Genomic DNA, 20,364 nt, shown 5'->3' with positions numbered 1-20,364 from the left:
CCGATCTAAATGTTCTTCTTAATTTGTTCTCTTGGACAAGTTCGTCATTTTAATTTTTATATAGTTGTATCTCTTATGGCCCCTGTGGATTTTCACTTAACGACTGTGAGAGGCGCTTACCTTTTAAAAGCTTTGCTGATCTTGTGCCAGCCAATAATTATTTTGCCTAGTACCACAGCTGTTAAGAATAAGCTAGGGTTGTTTAATCGGGGCAGTGTTTCTAGTAAATTGTGTAGAATATTGTTATAGTTGCGTCTCCCTAAGCGTGCATGTTTGTGTGCAGAGCCCATTCAAGGTTCCTGAGAAAGTACGCCTCGCACCACGGCCTTCACCGCAACAGGCTAGCCAGCGCTCTGACACTGCTGGGGACAGCAATGCTGAAGTGCCAACACGCACAGAGCCTGACAAAGCACATCCAGTCTCCATCCTAGCCCACAAGCTGGAGCCTATTCGTCGGAACAGCTGCAGGTATGCTTGCCAGTCAGTACAATTGAGTGCATATGATCACTTCTCTGCAAGCTTTGCTTGAGGACTAGAAGGGGCACTGCAACAATTGTTGAACACCATAAGAAAATGTTTGCGATCTGTAGACAATGCGGCTGTGAACATGCAAGACAAATATTATTCTGCTGCATGAAGCAGGGAGCGCACAATCTCGCATTAAAGATTGCTGTCTCTCTCCTGCAGCCTCCTCCTAGTATGTATTAGTCCACCTATGACTTCATAGAACTAGGGATGGCCCATAGACACCAGCCATTGGGTGATTGTTCATGATCAGGAGTTACCTTGAAGCAAAAGCTAGTGCAGGCATTGTTGTGTGTCACCGATCTCGGGGGCGTGCGGATGTTACGAGAGATGGGGTTGGGAGACGCCGAGCAGCTCAGCAAACAGGTTTTAATTACAGTCAATCCCAAACTCTAAATAAAACAGGGTGCGTACACGTCCTTGAAATCCTTGAAAACCCTTGAAATTGAAAAGTGCGTTTTCAAGGCCCTTGAAAGTCCTGGAATTTTTTTCCTTCCTTGAAAATCCTTGAATTTCGTGAGCAATGCGCTCCGATATCGACATTGCGACCTCCTTTCTGTGGTAGATCGGCGTCGATCTGACAAACTCCCCATTTCAGAAACAATACGCCAGCGCGAGCACACATGGTTCCATTTTGCAGAACTCCATGTAAAAAGTTGCAGTGGCTTAGCTCGGCTATGCCAGGATATACGTAGCGTTAGCAAAGGTTCAGCTGATTATTCTTAGCTTTCCTGGTTGTCTAGATTGTCAAGGATTAACTTGATTGTCATGCTTACTGCTGCTCCAATGACACACACGCGGTATACGTATTATGTGGCACATGTATATAGCCTTCTTCTGTTCATTCCTCCTACGTTCAACCGCTAATTGCCAGGCAACTACTTCGGGATCCGATGAGTCAAGCTTCTCCGTTCTTCTGCGCTGTTGAGCAGCATTTGCGCTCTCCTTCTCCATGGCTATACCACACTGGCAAACGCCAGTCAGAAGCGCAGCGGCTCCAGCACAGTGTCAGACGGCGTGCACAGCGAGCGCGCGCCGGCGCCAGTGCGTCTACCACGGCTACGACGTCACTCCTCTGGAATGCGCAGACCGGCGGGGGTGAGCCGCGCGGTGGCGGCGGAGTGCGCGAGAGGTGCCGGCTCCGGTGGCGCCGGTGCGCAAGCCGTGTGACATCACTGATCCTTACGCATGCGCAGCACGGCTCTTGATGTGCCGCGCGAAACGGGTTTGGCTAGGCCAGTGTAGCTAACGCTACAAAAATAAAAGGCTTCACCACGTCAAACTGCGAACGGAGCAGGAGACCTGTGCCACATTTCGGTGCTGGCTCGGCTGGCAGTGTTTACACTGCTTTCCTCACCGTATCGTACGTTTCACTCCTCGCCCGTCGGTCTGCGTTGTCCCACTTTCACTGTTGCGCTCGAGGTGAAGCTAAAGAGAGCTATAGTGAAGCAACTTTACCACTGATGCTCAGTGCCTTTGGGTGGAACATTACCTATGCTGAATGTTTTAGAAATGTTTGATGAACCAGCCCAGCTAATACTGCAGAAGCCTGAGCAGCTGTTGTGAGTGTTCGTTGTGTAAACTTTTAATATTGCAGACTTGAGAAATGATCAAGACATGTTTTACAAAATTGCAATATACATCTGTTTGTTATAAAATAATGGATGTGTAGCAAGACTACATTGAATGGTTTGGAAATGTACGCTAAACTTGCCCAGTTAATACTGGAGAAGTCAGAGTAGCTGTTGGGAGCATTCATTGTGTTTCGTGAACTTTTTCTTTTTTTTGGTATTGTTGTGAACTTGTAAAGTATTCAAGGCTAGACATTATTAACATCATTGGGATGTACATTTATTTCTTTTTTATTTTAGTGCAATAACCCAATGCTGAATGTTTTGAATATTTTTGGGGAACTTTACCCAGCCTATACTGGAGAAATCTCAGCTGCTGTTGTAAGCATTCATTTTGTGTTGTGATCTCGAGAAGTTATCAAGGCTAGACATTTTTATTGTAATTGTGATATACATTTATCTATTGTAAGTGCAATAAAGCTAGTCATTTTTGGAAATGTTAGAGTAAAGAAATCCTACTTTAAATGCCGCTTTGAGTCCTTGAAAAACCTGTGACTGGTCCTGTAAAGTCCTGGAATATCCTTGAATTTTTGCCTTGGAAACCTGTACGAACCCTGATAAAACTAACTCAAAATAAAACACAATGCAGAAACACTAACACTTAAACAACCTACTTAACAATTAATAAACATGTCCTTCGTTCCGCTTGCGTTAGTCCTTGGCGTTTGCTACACGAAAGTCGGGCAACCCTAGCCTATGGCTGCGACACTACTAAAGAGGACCATTCTTACCGTCTTTTGTCGACGCACATATCTTCCAAGTCCGAAGCGTGTCGGATCCTCATCATAGTTGGTGTTCTTGTCGACTCCCTAAACGTTGCTGCCTTGGTGTTGGCCAGTCAACTCGTCCGTCGGTGACGTGGCAACGCCTCTGCTTCTTCTTCGAGTGCCAATGAGACGCCCCGGGGACTATCGTACGTGCTGGTCTGCCTCTGAAGGGGGATCCTGAAGGGGGATCCTGCCGTGAGAGGCTGCAGCAAGTCCAAGGAGCCTCGCTCGAACATCGCCGAGGTGGACGGCCGCACCCTGGACTACCAGCGTCACGGACTTGACCGAACCTCCGTGGCTCCTGTCGCCAGTGTGATGCTGACGCTACAACCTTCTTGACCCAGACCCACGTCGATAATCCCAGCTCAGCGCCGCTTCTCCCTCGATCACAGCTCGGGTCACCCGCCTCGAGGGCTTGTGCCATTCAGACTGATACGTGCACATAGTCCTCTTCTTCCTTTCTGCGCCGCATGCCTCTTACATATGACAGGCATGCACAAACCTCCAGTCTTCTAGCAGATGGAGAGGAGCTGTGGAGGTTAACCTGTACCACCCAAACTGTCAACTTCTTTGTCACTCTTCGGCAGCTTTGTCAGACAACCCCCTTACAACATCCTTGAAGGGTTACCATAAAAGCAAAACTCAAAGAAGTAATAGTAAGAAAGGAACAGTAGCCAAGGCTGAGGAGGAATGGGGAAAGTAAACATTGTGCTATTTTTATCTTCTTTATTAGGTCCTTTCCAAAAATGTGTGTAGAAATGTATTTCTTAAAAGGAATAGCACCGTTCCATTGTGTTCCCAGATTTGAAGAAACAATGTTGCAAGGCCCCTTTAACCCCTTTTGTGACACGAACGAGCTGGGTTTGTGCGCACGTTTCTGGAAAAAATGGCCAAGAATGAACTCAGCTTTTCAACATTAAATTTTTTTTTTATTTTTCATTTTTAGTCAATGATACAAATTTCTTTATACTGCTGTTAAGCTTCACTTTTGCAGTAATGGGTGGAGAGTTGTATAAATAAGCACTTAAAATATTGTTTATGTTGTTTTTCGTTACAGATTTGGCAGTAAAAAAAGCGGGCAAGTTTTCACTCGTTCTTGCAAAGCTTAGGCACAGTGAAACTGTCGATCCTTAAGTCTTACTAGCTGCTACTGCTAGGTATTAACTTGGTTGCTGCTAGGTCTTAACTTGGTTTAACTTAACTACGCTTGTATGAAGGTATTCTCGAGCGAACATTTTCGGAGCTACCTTCCCTTTCGCGACACTTCGTGTGACTAGCACTGGACGCGCTGGCACCTACGAGCCACAGGGTTCCTGGCATGCCGCAAACGCAGGCAGGCTAACCAATGTTGGCACAGTGCCAAGAACGCTGTGGCTTGCTGACGCCGAACGCGTTGGCAACATTTCGCGTGACTAGCACTGGACGCGTCGGCGCCTACGAGCGACAGTGTTCCTGGCATGCCACAAATGCAGGCAGGCCAAAAAAGGTTGGCACAGTTCCAAGAACACTGTTGCTTGCTGACACCAAACGCGTTGGAGGCTAGCCGCTCGATGTGAATAGGCCAGCTTCGCTGCGTCTTGAGTTTTGCGTGGCTTAGTACAAGCTTTCGCCTTGTTTTTCTTTTTTGCTAGCTCAGCGCGCTGCGGAGAGAAGAGAGGCGGGGGTCGGGAAGGGAGGGAGCTGGCGAGGGAGGAGGCCACGTGCGCATGCGCTGCGCCGCCCTTCTGGTTGCCATGGCTACAGCGCGGCAGATACAAACCACAAATTACGGCTGGCTTAAACAGCTTCACTATTAAAAGAATTGCCCATTTTTGGTTAGGATTTGGGAAGGTAGCGTGGCATGGAAAGGGTTAAGCTTGACCTAGCATGTGCTTGGATTGTGCACTGTACATGCTGTATTTTCGTGCATATGACCTACACCAATAATTAAAAAAAAATTAACTGTATAGTCGGAGTGCAAGTTATAAGTGAATTTCGCTGCCGAGGTATGCAGTGTGCAAGGAATTGCATGGCAATTGTGAAGCTGCATATAAAGTATTTGGCACTGGAGAAAGACTGGCTACAGCATTTGCACAATTGTAATGATGGACAGTCAAGGTCCAATTTTTTTGACTCCCTAGGGACCACGAAAATGTCTGAACAGTGGGGCAGTCCGAAAAAACTAGTACGAGCCTTTAATTCCCTTCAAGAGCTCAAATCGCCACAACTTTAGAGGCCTGCCAGTGCACTTATTAGGTGTCTCGGTGCTCATAGTGTACTGTGGCAGGAGACAGCTGGTGGGAGTGACTTAATCATAATAACAGATTTTATGTCCCGTAGCAGTGGCACCTTTGAACTCTTTGTATGCTTCACCGCAATACTTTGCGTAAGCTGACTTCTGGGAACTGGCATTAAGCAAAGAACCGGCATTGGCGAGGATAACAAAGGCAGAGTCAGTGCCATTGCCGACAGTGGTGAATCCTTTAAATGAAAGAACACGGCACCGAACAGTAGGAAGCTTGATAACAAATGTCAAAGCATCTAGTCCTAATGACGGCACAAAACTGCTACAGCTGCCAGTGGATCAACGTGCGAGAGCGCTGGCTCGTGGCTGCGAGATAATCAAATTGACGGCAGTGGTGTCTTCAATTAATGTTGGTTCGGACCTGTGGTTGCGACAAAAACTGCGAGAAACCGTAAAGGCGAAAAGTTTGTGTTCGAAATTTCAAACAATCTTATACATTGGCTCTATGGGGTACATGGCAGTGCTGTGATGGCATCTGAATTATCAGGCATGTCTGAAAAACTTTGACTGTATTTTTTAGCCTAGAAAAATGAAAAATAGCATTCGCATGCAAGGAAGGAGAGCCTATTTGATGGCAAAATATTTTTTTTGTTAGGTGCTCACAAGAATACAAAATTTGTTAAAATTGCTTCCAAAATAGAACTAAGATGTAGCTCAATAAAGTCATGGACTCGGCAGCCTGGAGTTGCTGACTTCCCATCCACATTACCTAGCAACTACAGTCAAATATTTAGATAAGATTGGTCTTCACCTGAGCGGCATTATGTGCTGTTGTCACTTTTTGCCCCTGGAAGCAGGCACATCCTAAGCTGTCGTTTATTTTTTTAATTTTTTGTTTACGAGTCTTCGAGCATGATGTTACAAGCAGCTGCAAAGTAGCAAGGAACCATGATGTTATGAGTAGCTGTGAAGTTACAATGATGTTACAAGCAGCTGTTACTAGAAACCGTTATGTTACGGGGATAACTCAATACCCGTCTCATAACTGCTTAGCGCTGTAAGAGTAGGAAAAAAAAAATCTAATGAAGCTACAAAAGTACCTATCTAGATCTGTCTGTTTCAGTGCAACTCTCTTTGTTACTATTGTCATCCACAAGATTTCTGTGCGGTTTAAAATTTTTTTCTGTGCAAATTTACATGATGGAAAAGAAGTGGATAATTACAATGTACAGTACAGTGGAATTTCATTGATTCCAACTCTATGGGGACCGAAAATAGGTTTGAATGAAGTGCTTTTGGGAACAAGGCTACTGTACAGAACCTGAATTAAACCTGCATCCTGGTTTTTACACGATGAGATGAATTGTGTTCAAACCATCGATTACTCGTTGTATTGTAATACTGTAGCTTGCACTTTTGCAGTGACTTGTCATTTGAGAAGAAGGATCCGCTTGCATCACTGGTCAAGGGTGGGGGATCAAAGCGCAATGCCTTGCTGAAGTGGTGCCAAAACAAGACCATGGGCTACAAGGTGAGCTGGCAGCCACTTCTTTTGTTCTTTCATACACTGCCTAATTACCATAGTGTTGTAGACCGCAATTTTAGTGCATCCGTGCACCTCCTGTGCACTCTTCATTGCCAAAACAACTGCATGTGGCATGCGCACTGTGTGTCCCTATGTCAAATCACCCAGTGCCCATCAAATTGGTGTCAAATTAATGCATATCTTTCACCATATCTCTCCATGTATGATTAGATGCCATTCCTTCTGTATGAATTATTTGGATTTTCTAAAACAGTGGCTGCAGTATTAACAAGGTTCCATTGTATTGCTGGGCAATCACAATGTCCCCCCAGCCCTGTCCTCACTGTGAGCAGCCCCCTTGATGAACATATGAGAGGATTGATTAATTTGATTTGGGTGCTCACGAAACGCAGAAATGCCATGCATGGAACTCATTCTGAGACCCCTACAGTAACCCAAGACCCCCACAGTAATCCATCGTGCAGCTTTCTTTCCAAAGCCCCGTCAACTTGTGCTTCCTTTCCTCTCCACTAGGGCATAGACATCACCAACTTCAGTAGCAGCTGGAATGATGGACTGGCCTTCTGTGCTCTCCTGCACACCTATCTGGGGGACAAGGTCCCCTACGACCAGCTTGATAGCAAGGACAAGGTGAGCATCAGTGGGCATTGCTTCCCACAGCAGCAGACACTGTCACATGAGCAAGGACAGGCTAGAGCTGCCAGTGCCTACATGGTACTATTGCTGTGTTTCTCACAAGTGTTATGCTACAGTAAAACCTTGCTCCTGTCAGGGAAGCTGAAACGTCTTGTATTCTTTCCTTTTACGTGAATGACAGTAACACCAGAACGCTTCTTGCCTATATGTGCACTTAAAGCCTTTATCCTTGAGTTTACCGCTGCGTTGGCTACAAGCCTTCATGGCTGCGTAGTCGCCATCCATGATTGTGTTTTGATTTCATTTAGCTCACGCATTCATAAATTTGAAAATCTGACTAATTGATTAAATAATTAAAGGATTTAGCATAACATTTTTTTATCAGCCCAATCCAGCACAAGGGTACCCAATCCTTGTAGTTACTGAGGGGCTGTTCGATTTGTTGTCCTGAATTGCCCAGGACTGCCTGAGGCACTGCTTTTGGCCAGTGAGCATTGGTGTATGCAACGCCTTGGACAACCTTGGGCAATTTGGGATGGTGAATTGCAGCGACTCTAGGCTTGCTTGCTAAACATAGTGTTTAGGCAAACTTGGGCATTGTTGTTAGCCTTGCTTTGTCATTCCAAGCCTTTTTGCAGGCATCGTTGCACTTTTCATCCTCTCTTATTTTCCTTCTTCTTCTTTTCAGAGGAGAAACTTCAGCATTGCATTTGAAGCAGCAGAATCAGCAGGGATTCCAAGCACTTTGGTGAGTGCTGATTTGTTGTGCCATCCTGGGTGACCAGATGTTGCTCAGTGGCTATGGTGTTGGGCTGCTGAGCACGAGATCGCGGGATCAAATCCCGGCCACGGCGGCCGCATTTCGATGGGGGCGAAATGCGAAAACACCCGTGTACTTAGATTTAGGTGCACGTAAAGATCCCCAGTTGGTCAAAATTTCCAGAGTTCTCTACTACGGCGTGCCTCATAATCAGATTGTGGTTTTGGCACGTAAAACCCCATAATTTAAAAAATAATCTTGGCAAGCATGCATATAGTCCCCTTAACACATGATCAAATATACAGCACAGCTTGTCCAAAATTATCTCAAAAGAAGTGCAATATTTCATTTGAAGAAGTTATAAAACCTGACTTGTTCTAATAAAACTCTGCTTTTTACAATGCTGTATCGTCATACACATTTTGGGACGTATTTGAATTTCTTAAATTTGCTCAGTCACATAAACAATCAGAATGAGCCGTAATTATTGATTACAGTGCTACCTTGTGCTAAGCACTGATAGTAAATTAATAATAATTTAGGTTGCTCTTCACATTTATAATGAGTTAAGAGTATACATTGGTGCTCCTGCCCAAGACAACTGACAATTTCACCATGCGAAAGGGCTCGTGATGCTGAAACATGCATAAAATTACAGTTGATCCCAGATAGTATATCAAATTCAGATATATCAAATTATTGTCTATGTGTTATTGAACAGTTGTAAAATTCCCTTGACAATACCGAGCAAAAGTGTCGCAATTTACTATGTGTACTTCGAACTCCCGTTCCCCGCCACATTCGATATTTCGAACGCTGCGCCGCACCCCTGTGACCCGATCATTGCTTGCATTGTTGGAAATATTTAATGCCGACAAATTTGAAACTGCACTGTTTTGGCAGATGCTATCAAACAAAAGATTGATTCTGAAGGGCAGTTCATGCCATGGAGGAAAAATGAGCAGGGTGAGTGTTAACATTTTTGCCCACTGCAAATGGGTGGCTCGTGCAAATTCCACCTGTTCATAATCGGCAAGAGCCAGCCACTCTGCTTCAAGAATGCAAAAGCCTCCAGAATGCCTCCTGGTCCGATACAGGTCCCACAAGAAAGCACGGATGACACTCTATCTTTTCACTGAGTGGCGCCAGGCATGGGATGCTGAACTGGAGGTGCTGTGCTGCCGGGTTCATTTTTTGGTAGACAAGGGCTTTCTGTGAATGGCATTTTAAGGTTCCATAAGCGGCCAAAACAAATCTGACCCCAACCTCTACTTGGACAGATCTTTACATTACAGTTTGAATTTAACAAAACCACCGCACTCCACATCCACACTTCACAGAAAGACCATTGTAGCAGCAACACGCAAGTCTCATTGCTGTGCAGTTCGCGGGTCCGAGCTGAAGGTGTTTCATTCATGCTCGTACGGTTACACGTGAGTGGGAGTAGATTTGGATGTTCTGCAAGCTGAAAGCCACTTTCTAAACTAACTGCGTGTGTGTAGCATCAGCAGTCACCGACGCAAGGGCTGGATGGGAAGGGCCAGAAATGAAGAGGTCTACCAAATACGAGGCGTTAGAGTGCTGAGCGGCACGGAAGAAGAGACTCAGACTTTTTAGGATGATCGCGAAGGGAAGATGGCTGGTTCTAGCCGAAAGTTGGTTCAGAAGCTCGACACAACAGTCTGATATGACGATGAGCTGTTTAAACAACATATTGTTACTATTGTTGCGGACATGCGGCCGGGCACCTTTCATTTGTGATACGATCGCAGTACAAATGCACTGATGGCGGCACGGCACGCATCTGTACAGGCTAGTTTGCTTCTGTGGTGCATCCATTTCTGCCCTCTCTTGAATATAAAATGACGGCAGAACCCATCTCACGATGATTGTCGACGGTAATGCGATTAGCATTCAACTAATGTAGCGACACACCGTATGGCTGAAGTTACGTTTATTTAAAATCTGTAGGTAGTCATTCTGGGGCTTCCATTGCTTCAGCTACATGCGACATACACTATCTGCGGTGACGGCTCACTTTGCAATGGCACTCGTTTGCCAAGATCGCCCATGAGTATGATGGCATGACGATGACTGTATGACAATAATGCAGTGAAGACAATGGAATGACGAAGAAGGAACGACGACTACGGCATGACAACGATAAAATGATGATGGCAAAACGACGACAATGGGATGATGACGATGGCATGACAACAACAGTTACAACCAGATGAAGAAGTTAGAATGACTATAATGGCATGACCACGACGGTATGACAACGAATGCATGACAGCGACTGTCTGATGCTGCAATGATGATGATGGCATGACAATGGCAGCATAATCACTATTCAATGACAGTATGATTGCGATAGCATAACAAAGAAGGAATGACGTCAATGAATTGAAGAAGGCCATATGATGATGGCATGATGACCATGGGACAGTGTTTCTGAAGGAATGACGATAGTAAAATGACAGCGTGACAACGAGGGGGCATAACGACAATGGTATGACCAAGACCTTGTGATGACAATGGCGTGACGACGGAGGCATGACAAGAGTTAGATGACAAAGCTGGAATGAAGACGATGGACGAGCCGATAGAAGGACCACAATTGCATCACGAAGACGGTATGACGACATGACAACAATTGTATGACGATGATGCAGTGACAGATGGCATGACAATGGTATCGGACAATGGGATGATGATGACTGTATGATGACGATGGAATTGACTACTACTGTATCATGAAAACTGTATGACGATGATGACGACGGCATTACGAGAGTTGGATGACAAAGCTGGAGTGACGACGATTGAACTACCACGACGGCATCACGACGACAGTATTACAACGAATGCATGACGACTGTATGATGACAACAGCATGGCGAGAGTTGGATAACAGCTGGAATGACAATGATGCAACGACCACGACAGTATCACAACCATGAGCACATACCTAGTGGCCCCAGCTGTTAGACAACTTGGGCCACTGTACTGGCGTAAGAAGCTAAATAGATAGACAGATAGGCTGAAAATGCCTGAAGTACGAAAAGAATGCTAATCGCATTAAAAACTGTGCAACAAGCACATCGATCCGTGCGAGCCGCACTGCAGTATTGCATCTGTGCGATTGTGGTTTTTAGGGTCAGTGTTGTAAAGACCATTCCGCACCGCGAGTGACTTGCAACGTTCGTGAGCAAAAAATAGGTAAACTTTTGTGCATGCGATGCGGCCTTGGAGAAGCAAATCAGTAAGTTCCCGCTTCTCACAGTCTCAAAATACTGTCCGAGACTTGTGGACATCTTGGATAAGGTTCAGATGACATATTTTATATTTCAAATTATCGATATATCAAACTTTTTCACAATCCTCTTCAAGTTCGATATATCCGGGATCGACTGTAGTGCTTTCTGGATTAAGATACTGTAGTGTTCAAACCAACATACTCGGAAAGTTGTGACAGGCAATCGAAGTATTTAGAAGTGACTTGGTGAAAGCAAACTTTGGCCCACTTATTATATAGTAAGACCTCGGTATAACGAACACAGACATAACGAATTGCATGATATCACAGATATATCAGATATAACAAAGTAAATCTGAAATGTCTCTTGCTTATATCAGCATGCAACAAATATGTGCCCATAAGAAATACTGGATATAATGAAGGTATTGTCGTGTTAAATGCAACTTCATTATAATGAGGTTCGACTGTTTGAGCAGAACAGGTGACTCCATTCCATGATGAAACTTTTTAAAAGTGCATTCATTGCTAGCATGCACACTGCACTGTGCCAACTTGAGTGTGCTCAATGTTTTTCCAGAATGTCAATGAACTTATCTGCCTGGAGCGCCCGGACTGGCAGTCAATCATGGCTTATGTTACATCCATCTACAAACACTTTGAGACCTGAGAGACTGGAAAGGATCACAGCCGTTGTAGTACTTCTGCCAAAGGATTGCACACGCATAGTGGACACTTGGTCCAATTTTAGTGGCGTTTAACTGCCTTGTTGCTTTCTGCTTCTCCAGCACAAGTTTACATTTGTATGTCAGTGTTTTGGCAAAGGGATGTGCGAACTGCTGCCACATTCCGTGTTCAGAGTTTGGTGTCACAGCATTTCTTGAGATGTTTTGTATCGTGATGTCGATTCTGCTGAATAGGCCCAGTAAGGGCTCTCTGAGAACAGTGTTGGGAATGCATGTGGCAATCTTTAATATTGTACTCAGAATTAGTTCAAACTGTCCATTTTGATGAAAATGCCAAAGAAAGCATTTTGGCTGTTTATTTTATTCTCAGGAGTAGCGCCAGTGCTGTAGGAACACACATGCCCAATTTTAGTTTGTAAGCATTCTATAATGTGATCTATTTTCACTTAATGCCCTATTGCAGTTACAACGTGAAAGTGCAGAGGGACTCTACCTATTTTGATGTTTCATTGACAGGGAGCTTTCATTGTTGTTCTTTTCAAAGTATTTTGTTCCATTTCATTTTTCTTGGCCATGAGGGAGTGGCAACATGATGCATAGCTGGTGTGGCTTACATCCAGCGTTCACTGCCCGCGTGGGTAGGACACGAGAGCAGCTGTAGTTTCATGCAATTCATACCATATAGTTTTTAACTTTCATTTTGTGTATGTTAGCCTCACTGGCATGAAGTTTACAACTCGTGTGTGTGGGCATGTCTGTCAGAAATACTCCTTTCCTGCCCTCATACTTTATTTTTTTTTGTGTTATGCATTGCTTGCGCATATATGCAGCCTGCATCATTGTCACATGCTTCATCTATTTATGAGACCATCCTTATTATTATTGATAATTCTTTTGCACGAAAAAAATGATAAATGTTGGTGTCACATGCACTACTGTGCCTTGAATGTCACTTCTGCAATGCTGGTGTGCTGCTGATGTCATTGACATTACTTGCGATCTGTCAAACATACGAGTGTCAGTAAGACTGATTTGTTTGGTTATTGTAAAATCGGTGAATTTGTTCAATGCAAGTCTGTAAAAAACAGTTCTATTTTTCATGCAACTGCTCAAGCCCTATTTCCCTTTTTCTTTTCTTCCTCTTTTTTTTTTCTGATGTTACAACTGTATCTTTATTTTTAGGGAAAATGGTTATCAATAGTTTTCTAGTCTTGCAGTGTTTACATTGTTTACACTTGGTCGTTGCTTTCCTTGTTTATTCGTTATTCAAAGACCTGTGAATTTTGGTGAGGCACTTGGTGAATATGTCAAGAAGGAGAAGAATAAAAACTGCTCAAGGGCCACCATGAGAAGCGCCACCATGGTGGTGCACTACTGATTTCAGTGCATGATAGTGTTTTTATTGCTTTATAAGCAGCACAATGTGGGCAGTAGTCCATAGAAGACAAGCTTAAGATGAATGTTTTTGCTTAAATAAGCAACACAGGCATAAACAAACAAAAATGCCTATACAGTCGAATCCGGATATATCGAACCCACATATAACGAATTATTGCATATAATGAACAGCAGTAAAATCCCCTTGAAAATCTTTGTGTAACATTTTTATTTTATATATCGAATTACCTGTATATCAAACTTTTTTGTGATCCCCTTCAGATTCGATATATCCGCGTTCGACTGTATACATGCAGCAGGGCAAGAGGAACATTTTGTTGGCAAAAAGGAGGCAGCATCCACAAACTGTTGATTTCTTAGCTGTGGTAAACTGTAGATTCCCAACACAGCTATTGCTATGGTTAAGGAGCTTGTGAAGCAGTTTGATATTATAGCTCCTTAGTTTGAACAATTTTTGCTGTTTCAGAATTCATTCAAACATACAGAAGCATGGAAATTATTGGTAAAGAGTTACGAGAAACGATGCCCTTGTTTACAATGGTGTAGAGGCTAAAAAATCTGCTGTTGGCTGCGCCGCTGTTTTTGAGCGCAGCATGCTAAATCTACGGTTTATCATAAAGTGCGTGCCATACTGCAGTTGGCAAAGACCAGTTCAGTGGCTTCATTGATGACACACCAAAATTAATGTGGGCTTCTGTATAGTTTCCTATCAGTGGCACAAGATTTTCAGCTGACCACTGTGTGAACGCAAACTCATGGCTTCTTTAGCCCGTTGCCACAATAACAGGACAGATAAACTGAACATGACATTCTAGTCTGAAAAAAGCATGAAATTTAGCAGCTGTGTGTTTATGCACATGAGTCCATTATGAAAAATGAATAATATCTGGGAAATTATAAACTCTCCAGTGGACCAGATCAGATTTTGGTGATTATGCAGCTCTTGGGGAAGAGTTCATATGCAAGGAACAATGTGGACATTATAGTTTTAATTTTATTGGCTCAAAAAAGTAAGCCCTGTGATCACAGGTACAGTTAACCAATACAGAAATGCAGATGGTAGTGTAATGGTAATGAATTACCATTTTCTGCTAGTTTTGCGGAAGAAAGTTTAGTGAAAGTTTCGCCAAGAAAGTCGTAATCATCTCCCAGTAATTTGTTTACAGTGGATTGAAATTTTCCCATTGGAGCTGGTGCATAGCTAGGCTTTGTAATAGCACATATTCCCTTTGATACACTATTCCCAGTGTGTAATGTAAATGAGGTGTTGTGTTCAGAAGACTGTGGCTGCTGTTAGCATTCATTAATAAAACAAAGCGAGGCCACACGTGTATTTGCCATAAAGAAATCTTGCCATTTCCATGCTTCCCTTTTTAGAAAAAGATGTAACAATCATCTGTTCCTTTGCTGCATTGAAATTGCATTGCATTACATTCTCCGAGGTGAAATAGCAAAATAATGCTCTAAATGCCACCAAACCAATGTTTCTTTTGGGTTTCTCAGAAGTGGCAAACATTTTACTGACAGACATTTCACCATGCATTTACATTAACACTGAAAAGCTAGTAGCTCAGTTATATTATCAACCCGGTTCACTTTGACTGGAGAAGGTTATAGTTAAACAAGTATCAGAGGAGTTCTCTGCTGTGCTGTCTTGACCTGCAGTGGTGACATTCAAGTGTACTTGTGCTTGTGTTGACACTCTTTGGAGCCCCATTGTCACAGGGCTGTTATGTTGTGGTCTAGTCATGTGTGAAAATTTTTGTGTATACATCTCTCTTCATATGCATAGTCAGCAAAACAATCATTTTCTTTATTTGTATGCTTCCAACTCATCAGGGTTTTCTTTCTGAAGACAGATGCACATTCTTTATAGCTGCCCCCTCCCCCCTACACACACACACACACACGCAAAGAAAAAGCTAGCATTTCAAAGTGTGTTGTTGAGCTGCTTTGGTGGTGATACCAGCTCTTCCAGAGCCAAAAATTTTACTCTCAGCCCTTCAGGAAGAGTTGGTACTAGCAAGGTGCCTGGTAGTAGTAGCCATGTTGCTGCTACTGCTTCCAATGTGCTTTCTGTATTATTATTATATCTTTTGTGCCAGAGCCCGAGTTCATTTTTATTACTGTGTTTCGCTGCAGAAGAGCATGTTGTGGGACCATGGGTGTGTTGTTCAAACAAGGGTGCGTATCAAATGGCAAATGCCTCGACTGTAGCAGTAGTTTGAGCACTCTGGCTGCCTTAGCGAGCAGTTACAGCCAGCATTTAAATCTTGGAGTACATTAAGAGCCATTCTGCACATATTTAGCATGTCTACACAGCCCACACACACAGTAACGTTTTATTTTTCCTGTATCTGTATGACGAAGAAAGCTGCATGTCCATGAAGTTGTGGTTACTCCAGCGTTACTGCTGCCATCATAAAATTTGCAGTTTTTTTTTCTAAGTAACTTTTTCTAGGTAACTTTTTGTGGAGATGTTGAAAACAGTTCAGCCAGTGCTCGTAGTGGCATTAATGTAATCCTAAGGAATTTTTGAAAGTGCATGAGTGGAAGCTGTGCTTAGCTTGTTGCCGTTCATCTCGTAGCTTTCTTTCTTGTACACTGAGGGAAATTGAAGCATCTTATGGAAGAAAGAACAGAGATGTAGAAATATATAGTACTTAGTGTGAAGTTTGATGGGCTCTTAATTAAGCCTCTTAGTTGACACAAGAGCAATTTTCCTGCCTTATGTGCGTTTTGTCTAATTTCCACAACTATCCTTTGTGAGAAGTATTTTACCTCGTACCCCGAGAGTGCACAGTCCATGTCACAGGTAGCTGTGCCATTGTTTTCATTTCTTTCGTTAATTTTCTTTTTTTACTGCAGTTCACGTGTTTCAACTCATGTTTATGCTGCCTAGGTGGCTGTCTGGTGGGGTGTTTTCTTTAATTTTTTTTTTCTTATCATGTATAAGGTTTGGTGCAACTTATGATCTAGTCACGTAAGGGACTATGAAACTAAATTTCTTTTGTAATCATTGAAGCTCCTTCATAACAGGTGTGACCTCATTGACAAATAATTGACCATTTCTTGTTGCAATTATTGTTCTATTTTTGAGTATAGTTAAATCAGTTGCAAAGCAACCTTCTAGCATTTGTCTTAATGATTCTTTCCTGCTTTATGAACTAAATGTGCAGGGTCTTCAATGTCGACATGAAAAATTAGGTATAGCCTCAAACTACTGCACAGAATTATATAACGCTCAGCAGCCTCACACCTAATATGCCTTATGCCTCATGGCTTATCACGCCTGATAAGCATTGAACATGATCGGGATGGACTTGTATGTCCCCGTGTCCTTTTGGAGACACTGGAAAATGTTTATCTTGTAAGGCACCTTACTGCATGCGCAGTCGCAACAAATGCCTGTGAGGATTGCTGAGCCTGTAATCAGGGTAAGCTGTGGTGTACAAGTGGGTTTTGCCTGCATAAACACAGGATATAGTTGTACAAATGATACCAGGTGAGCTGTATGGTATTCTTCGTGGACCACAGGTATTTCACAGTTCGAAGTGTTTGCTTGTTGTGTTCATTAGAACCAAATGAACATCCAGGCCTGCTGCTATTTCAGTCCACTGGTTCAACAGACTACTTGGACTTGGGAATGTTAGATAGCCTGTGATAAACTGTGGACCCGTGAGCAAAAGTATATGGACCATAGGCTCATTGAAAAAATTTAATGTATTTGCACTTCAGACGCAGAAACTGAAATTTATGAGTGCACTGAGAAGTTTGCAATGCCCAGTTCTGACCAATCCTCAATTTCAAGTTGCATTCACAGACGGGGAAGAAAATCGGCTTATTGCGGAATCACTGGTCTGATAGTGTTGCTCAGGGGAGTACTATTCCAGTGTTCGTGAGCCATTTGAATACAATTTACTTAATGCAGACCACATACTTGTCCATACCATACAGTGCTAGTTCTGTTGCTCAGTGCTCAAGTTAACAGTATTCTTTTTCATTTTGTCTGAAGCAAACTTTAGAATATTCACAATTCTGAAGTTTTGCCGGTGACGCTGATATGACATGGCTTCAACTGTACAGTTGTTTGTAAAAAATTGCACACCTATTTTTGCCATTAGTATTAGCAAATGCAGTTCTGTATTTCTTATCTGTGCTTCCTACACTTTAATTGTTCTGCAAGCTGTTGGCCTGATTTGTGGTGGCTACTTTACTTTTGTCAAACTTTAGCATAGCAGCTAAAACTGGATAGGACATGATCCCAGTGCATCATCCACAGTTATACTAGATGACTTGAATAAAACATGCACTCAGATTTCACTTATGTAAAAATAATTGCGTGTGTTTGGATGTAGTTCAACAGCTTTTCGGGTACATCAGCATACTAAAACGAGCTTCTCGGTTTGGTTCATTTGCTAAAATCAGCCTTTGTAGAAAGAGTTCACTGTAGCTAATCTTTGAAAAAAAGAAAAACCAACTGCTTAAAACAGTTTAACTACAACTTTCATAACGAGATAATTTAATGTAACCAATACTATGACTAAGATATGTCTGGATGACCAGTGGCTCTTCAAGACACACATACCAAGAATTTAAAAGTATGAAAGCTTTATAGAGGATCAATGTAACTTTCTTTTTTTTTTTACATGGCAGCATTATTTATAGTAGATGATACCTTGTGTGAAATGATGTGCGCTTGCCAGGCTGTTAATATATTCAGCAGCAGGGTAGCCATGATGTTGAGCAGAGGTGACCACGTTTTTTGCAGCTGGGCTGAGTGGCCTGGATGCATTCCCTTCTTTCCAGTGGCTGGTGTGTGAAGTGAGATTGATCGTGCTAGATGTGCATCTGCTTTTTCACTGTATTCAGGAGCCCTGCCAAGATGTGCACCTAGCTTGTGCAAAAAGGTATTATACCTATATTCCTGATGCCTCATGTAATTTGAAATTTCTTGATGGCAGCCAGTAGGATAATTACTTTCACTAGAAAGATGTTCCAAAGATTGTCATCCTGCTTTGTTTTGCTTTCTTGTTCGTGCATTATTTTTGTACTTATAGACATGTTTTATGTGTGCAGGCTTTTATACCGCTATTTGTAGAAAAAGCATGGGTTATTTGGCTCAAAAAGGTGTGTGGGCCTTTTTTTGTACATTTGATAATTGTGTGGTGTTTGCAGTGTATGTTCGTGCTTTATAAGAACAGACTGCAGGATTGTACTCTGCAAGTTGTGTAACCATTTGTACAGTTTCTTATTGTCAGCTTTTTATACTTAAATGTGTGATAAACTGAAGTATTGTGCGTGATGGTTTGATAAAGACGTACCACGTGAACATTGTGGTCTGCTGGCCTTATTTAAAAAAAGTTGCATGCTCAGCTGTATTTGTGTGTGTGCGCGACCTCGCTCGGCAGGTTGCTTTTTTTCCCCCTTGCAAGGAACCAAGGGGACGGAATTCTTGGATGACGGTGATGCGCCATTTTCCAGAATTTAACGCGCAAGTGAAGTTTAGACGGTTTAAAAATAGTAATAAAATAACCCGAACTTGCGATAAGCAATGCAGTCACGTGCGTGGTCTTAGAATAAGGCCGTTTAGCTAAGCCCTGCTTGCGCAGTAGCCGATCGCGAAATCGACTGCTGAGGCGAGTGCCCAGATGCACGCGCGGCGGAACAGCTGCGCTTGCGCAGTAACGCCGCGGGGACGCGCATCACCGCACTAGATCGGGCCATCTGGTCACGAGAGCTCGAACCCTTTGCGCCGTCGCCCCCTATTCGCCTTCGCAGCGGTTGAGTATTCGCTAATCACAGACTGTGCACCCGACCTTCCTCCTGTTTTCTGCAGCGGGGGCTGGCTTTGGCGATATAAGGTTGCCGGAGCAAGGCCAATCTTGAGGGACAGAATCGGGGCATGTGTTGGGGGAAGGTGGAAATTCGGTACACTTAGTACATGGTCCTGATTCTGATTATTACGAGATAGAAAAATCACTCCATGCATCGTGACCAAGTTTCTATAGCGCACGCGTTTGTTTCAGCGGGAAAAAACTGACACAAGGTAGAAAATGCACTTTGGGAGAGCAAGAAAATAAAGTACGCACACGCACAAACACTCACTCAATTAAGTACTTCATACTTATGCCTTATTAGGAAATAAAAGGAATTCAATTTATTGTACAAGCAAAAAAAAAAAAAAGGGGGGGGGGGGTTGGAAGTGACTTAACTGGTTTTGAACAGAAACTTTAGAAATTTACCTTTTCGGGGTGAACTATTGATGTGCTTTGTAACAAATTCATCTCGGGATTCTTTCTGTGTGTATTTTGCCACTTTCTAAAGGTCCAGAAAATATAAGGTCTTATTAAAATTCTTGTTGAAATTTAGAGATGGTAGGGACCCCCCTGGGACTGTCCTTACCTGAACATATGCCCTATTGGAATTGTTGAACGTATGCTAACATCGCTTAAAAAATTATTCACAGGACGGGCGCTGGACATCGACTGATATTACTACAAAGGGTTCACGTGCGTATATGAAGACTCAAAATCGCGAAGAAAATACGAACGTCTCATCGCCACTCGTGCACATGCAGCTGGCACGCGTGCGTGTTGATGGTGAAGGGATGCGTGCGTGATGCACGCGTGCGTGATGGGATGTGTGAAGTTTTTCTCCGGCGCTATTTTGGTTGTAGCTGCGCATGCGATCACTGCGTAGGAGAATCGGTCCATTCCCAGCGCATGCGTCCTCTGAACGTGTTTCGCGAACGCCACCATTAGAATGGCATTGATGCTGTGTAATAGGGCGCAAGCGGTTGTCTCTTTGCTGCTAAGTTAACTTCATTTCCCTGTCCGACCAGTCTGTTTCCTCCTTGACCACTGCCAATACTCTCCTTGGTTAGATTGAAGACGAAGTACTTGCTGATTTCACACGGATTTGGCTATCTT

General features: G+C 43.2%; 1 protein-coding gene across 1 annotated transcript in view; it reads left to right on the top strand.

The window, feature by feature from the left end:
• Positions 1–18,764, top strand: part of LOC119446771 (cytospin-A-like) — an 81,026-nt gene extending 62,262 nt beyond the window's left edge. Inside the window, 5 exon segments of the mRNA XM_049664373.1 lie at positions 284–468; positions 6,570–6,678; positions 7,207–7,323; positions 8,018–8,077; positions 11,929–18,764. Coding sequence (XP_049520330.1) covers positions 284–468; positions 6,570–6,678; positions 7,207–7,323; positions 8,018–8,077; positions 11,929–12,018 — 561 coding nt within the window. The 3' untranslated portion in view covers positions 12,019–18,764.
• The last annotated feature ends 1,600 nt before the right edge of the window (positions 18,765–20,364 follow it).

This window comes from Dermacentor silvarum, chromosome 3 (assembly GCF_013339745.2).
Source record: "Dermacentor silvarum isolate Dsil-2018 chromosome 3, BIME_Dsil_1.4, whole genome shotgun sequence".
NCBI lineage: Eukaryota > Metazoa > Arthropoda > Arachnida > Ixodida > Ixodidae > Dermacentor > Dermacentor silvarum.
Note: the sequence above shows the minus strand (reverse complement) of the source record. Positions and strands in the feature narration are given on the sequence as shown.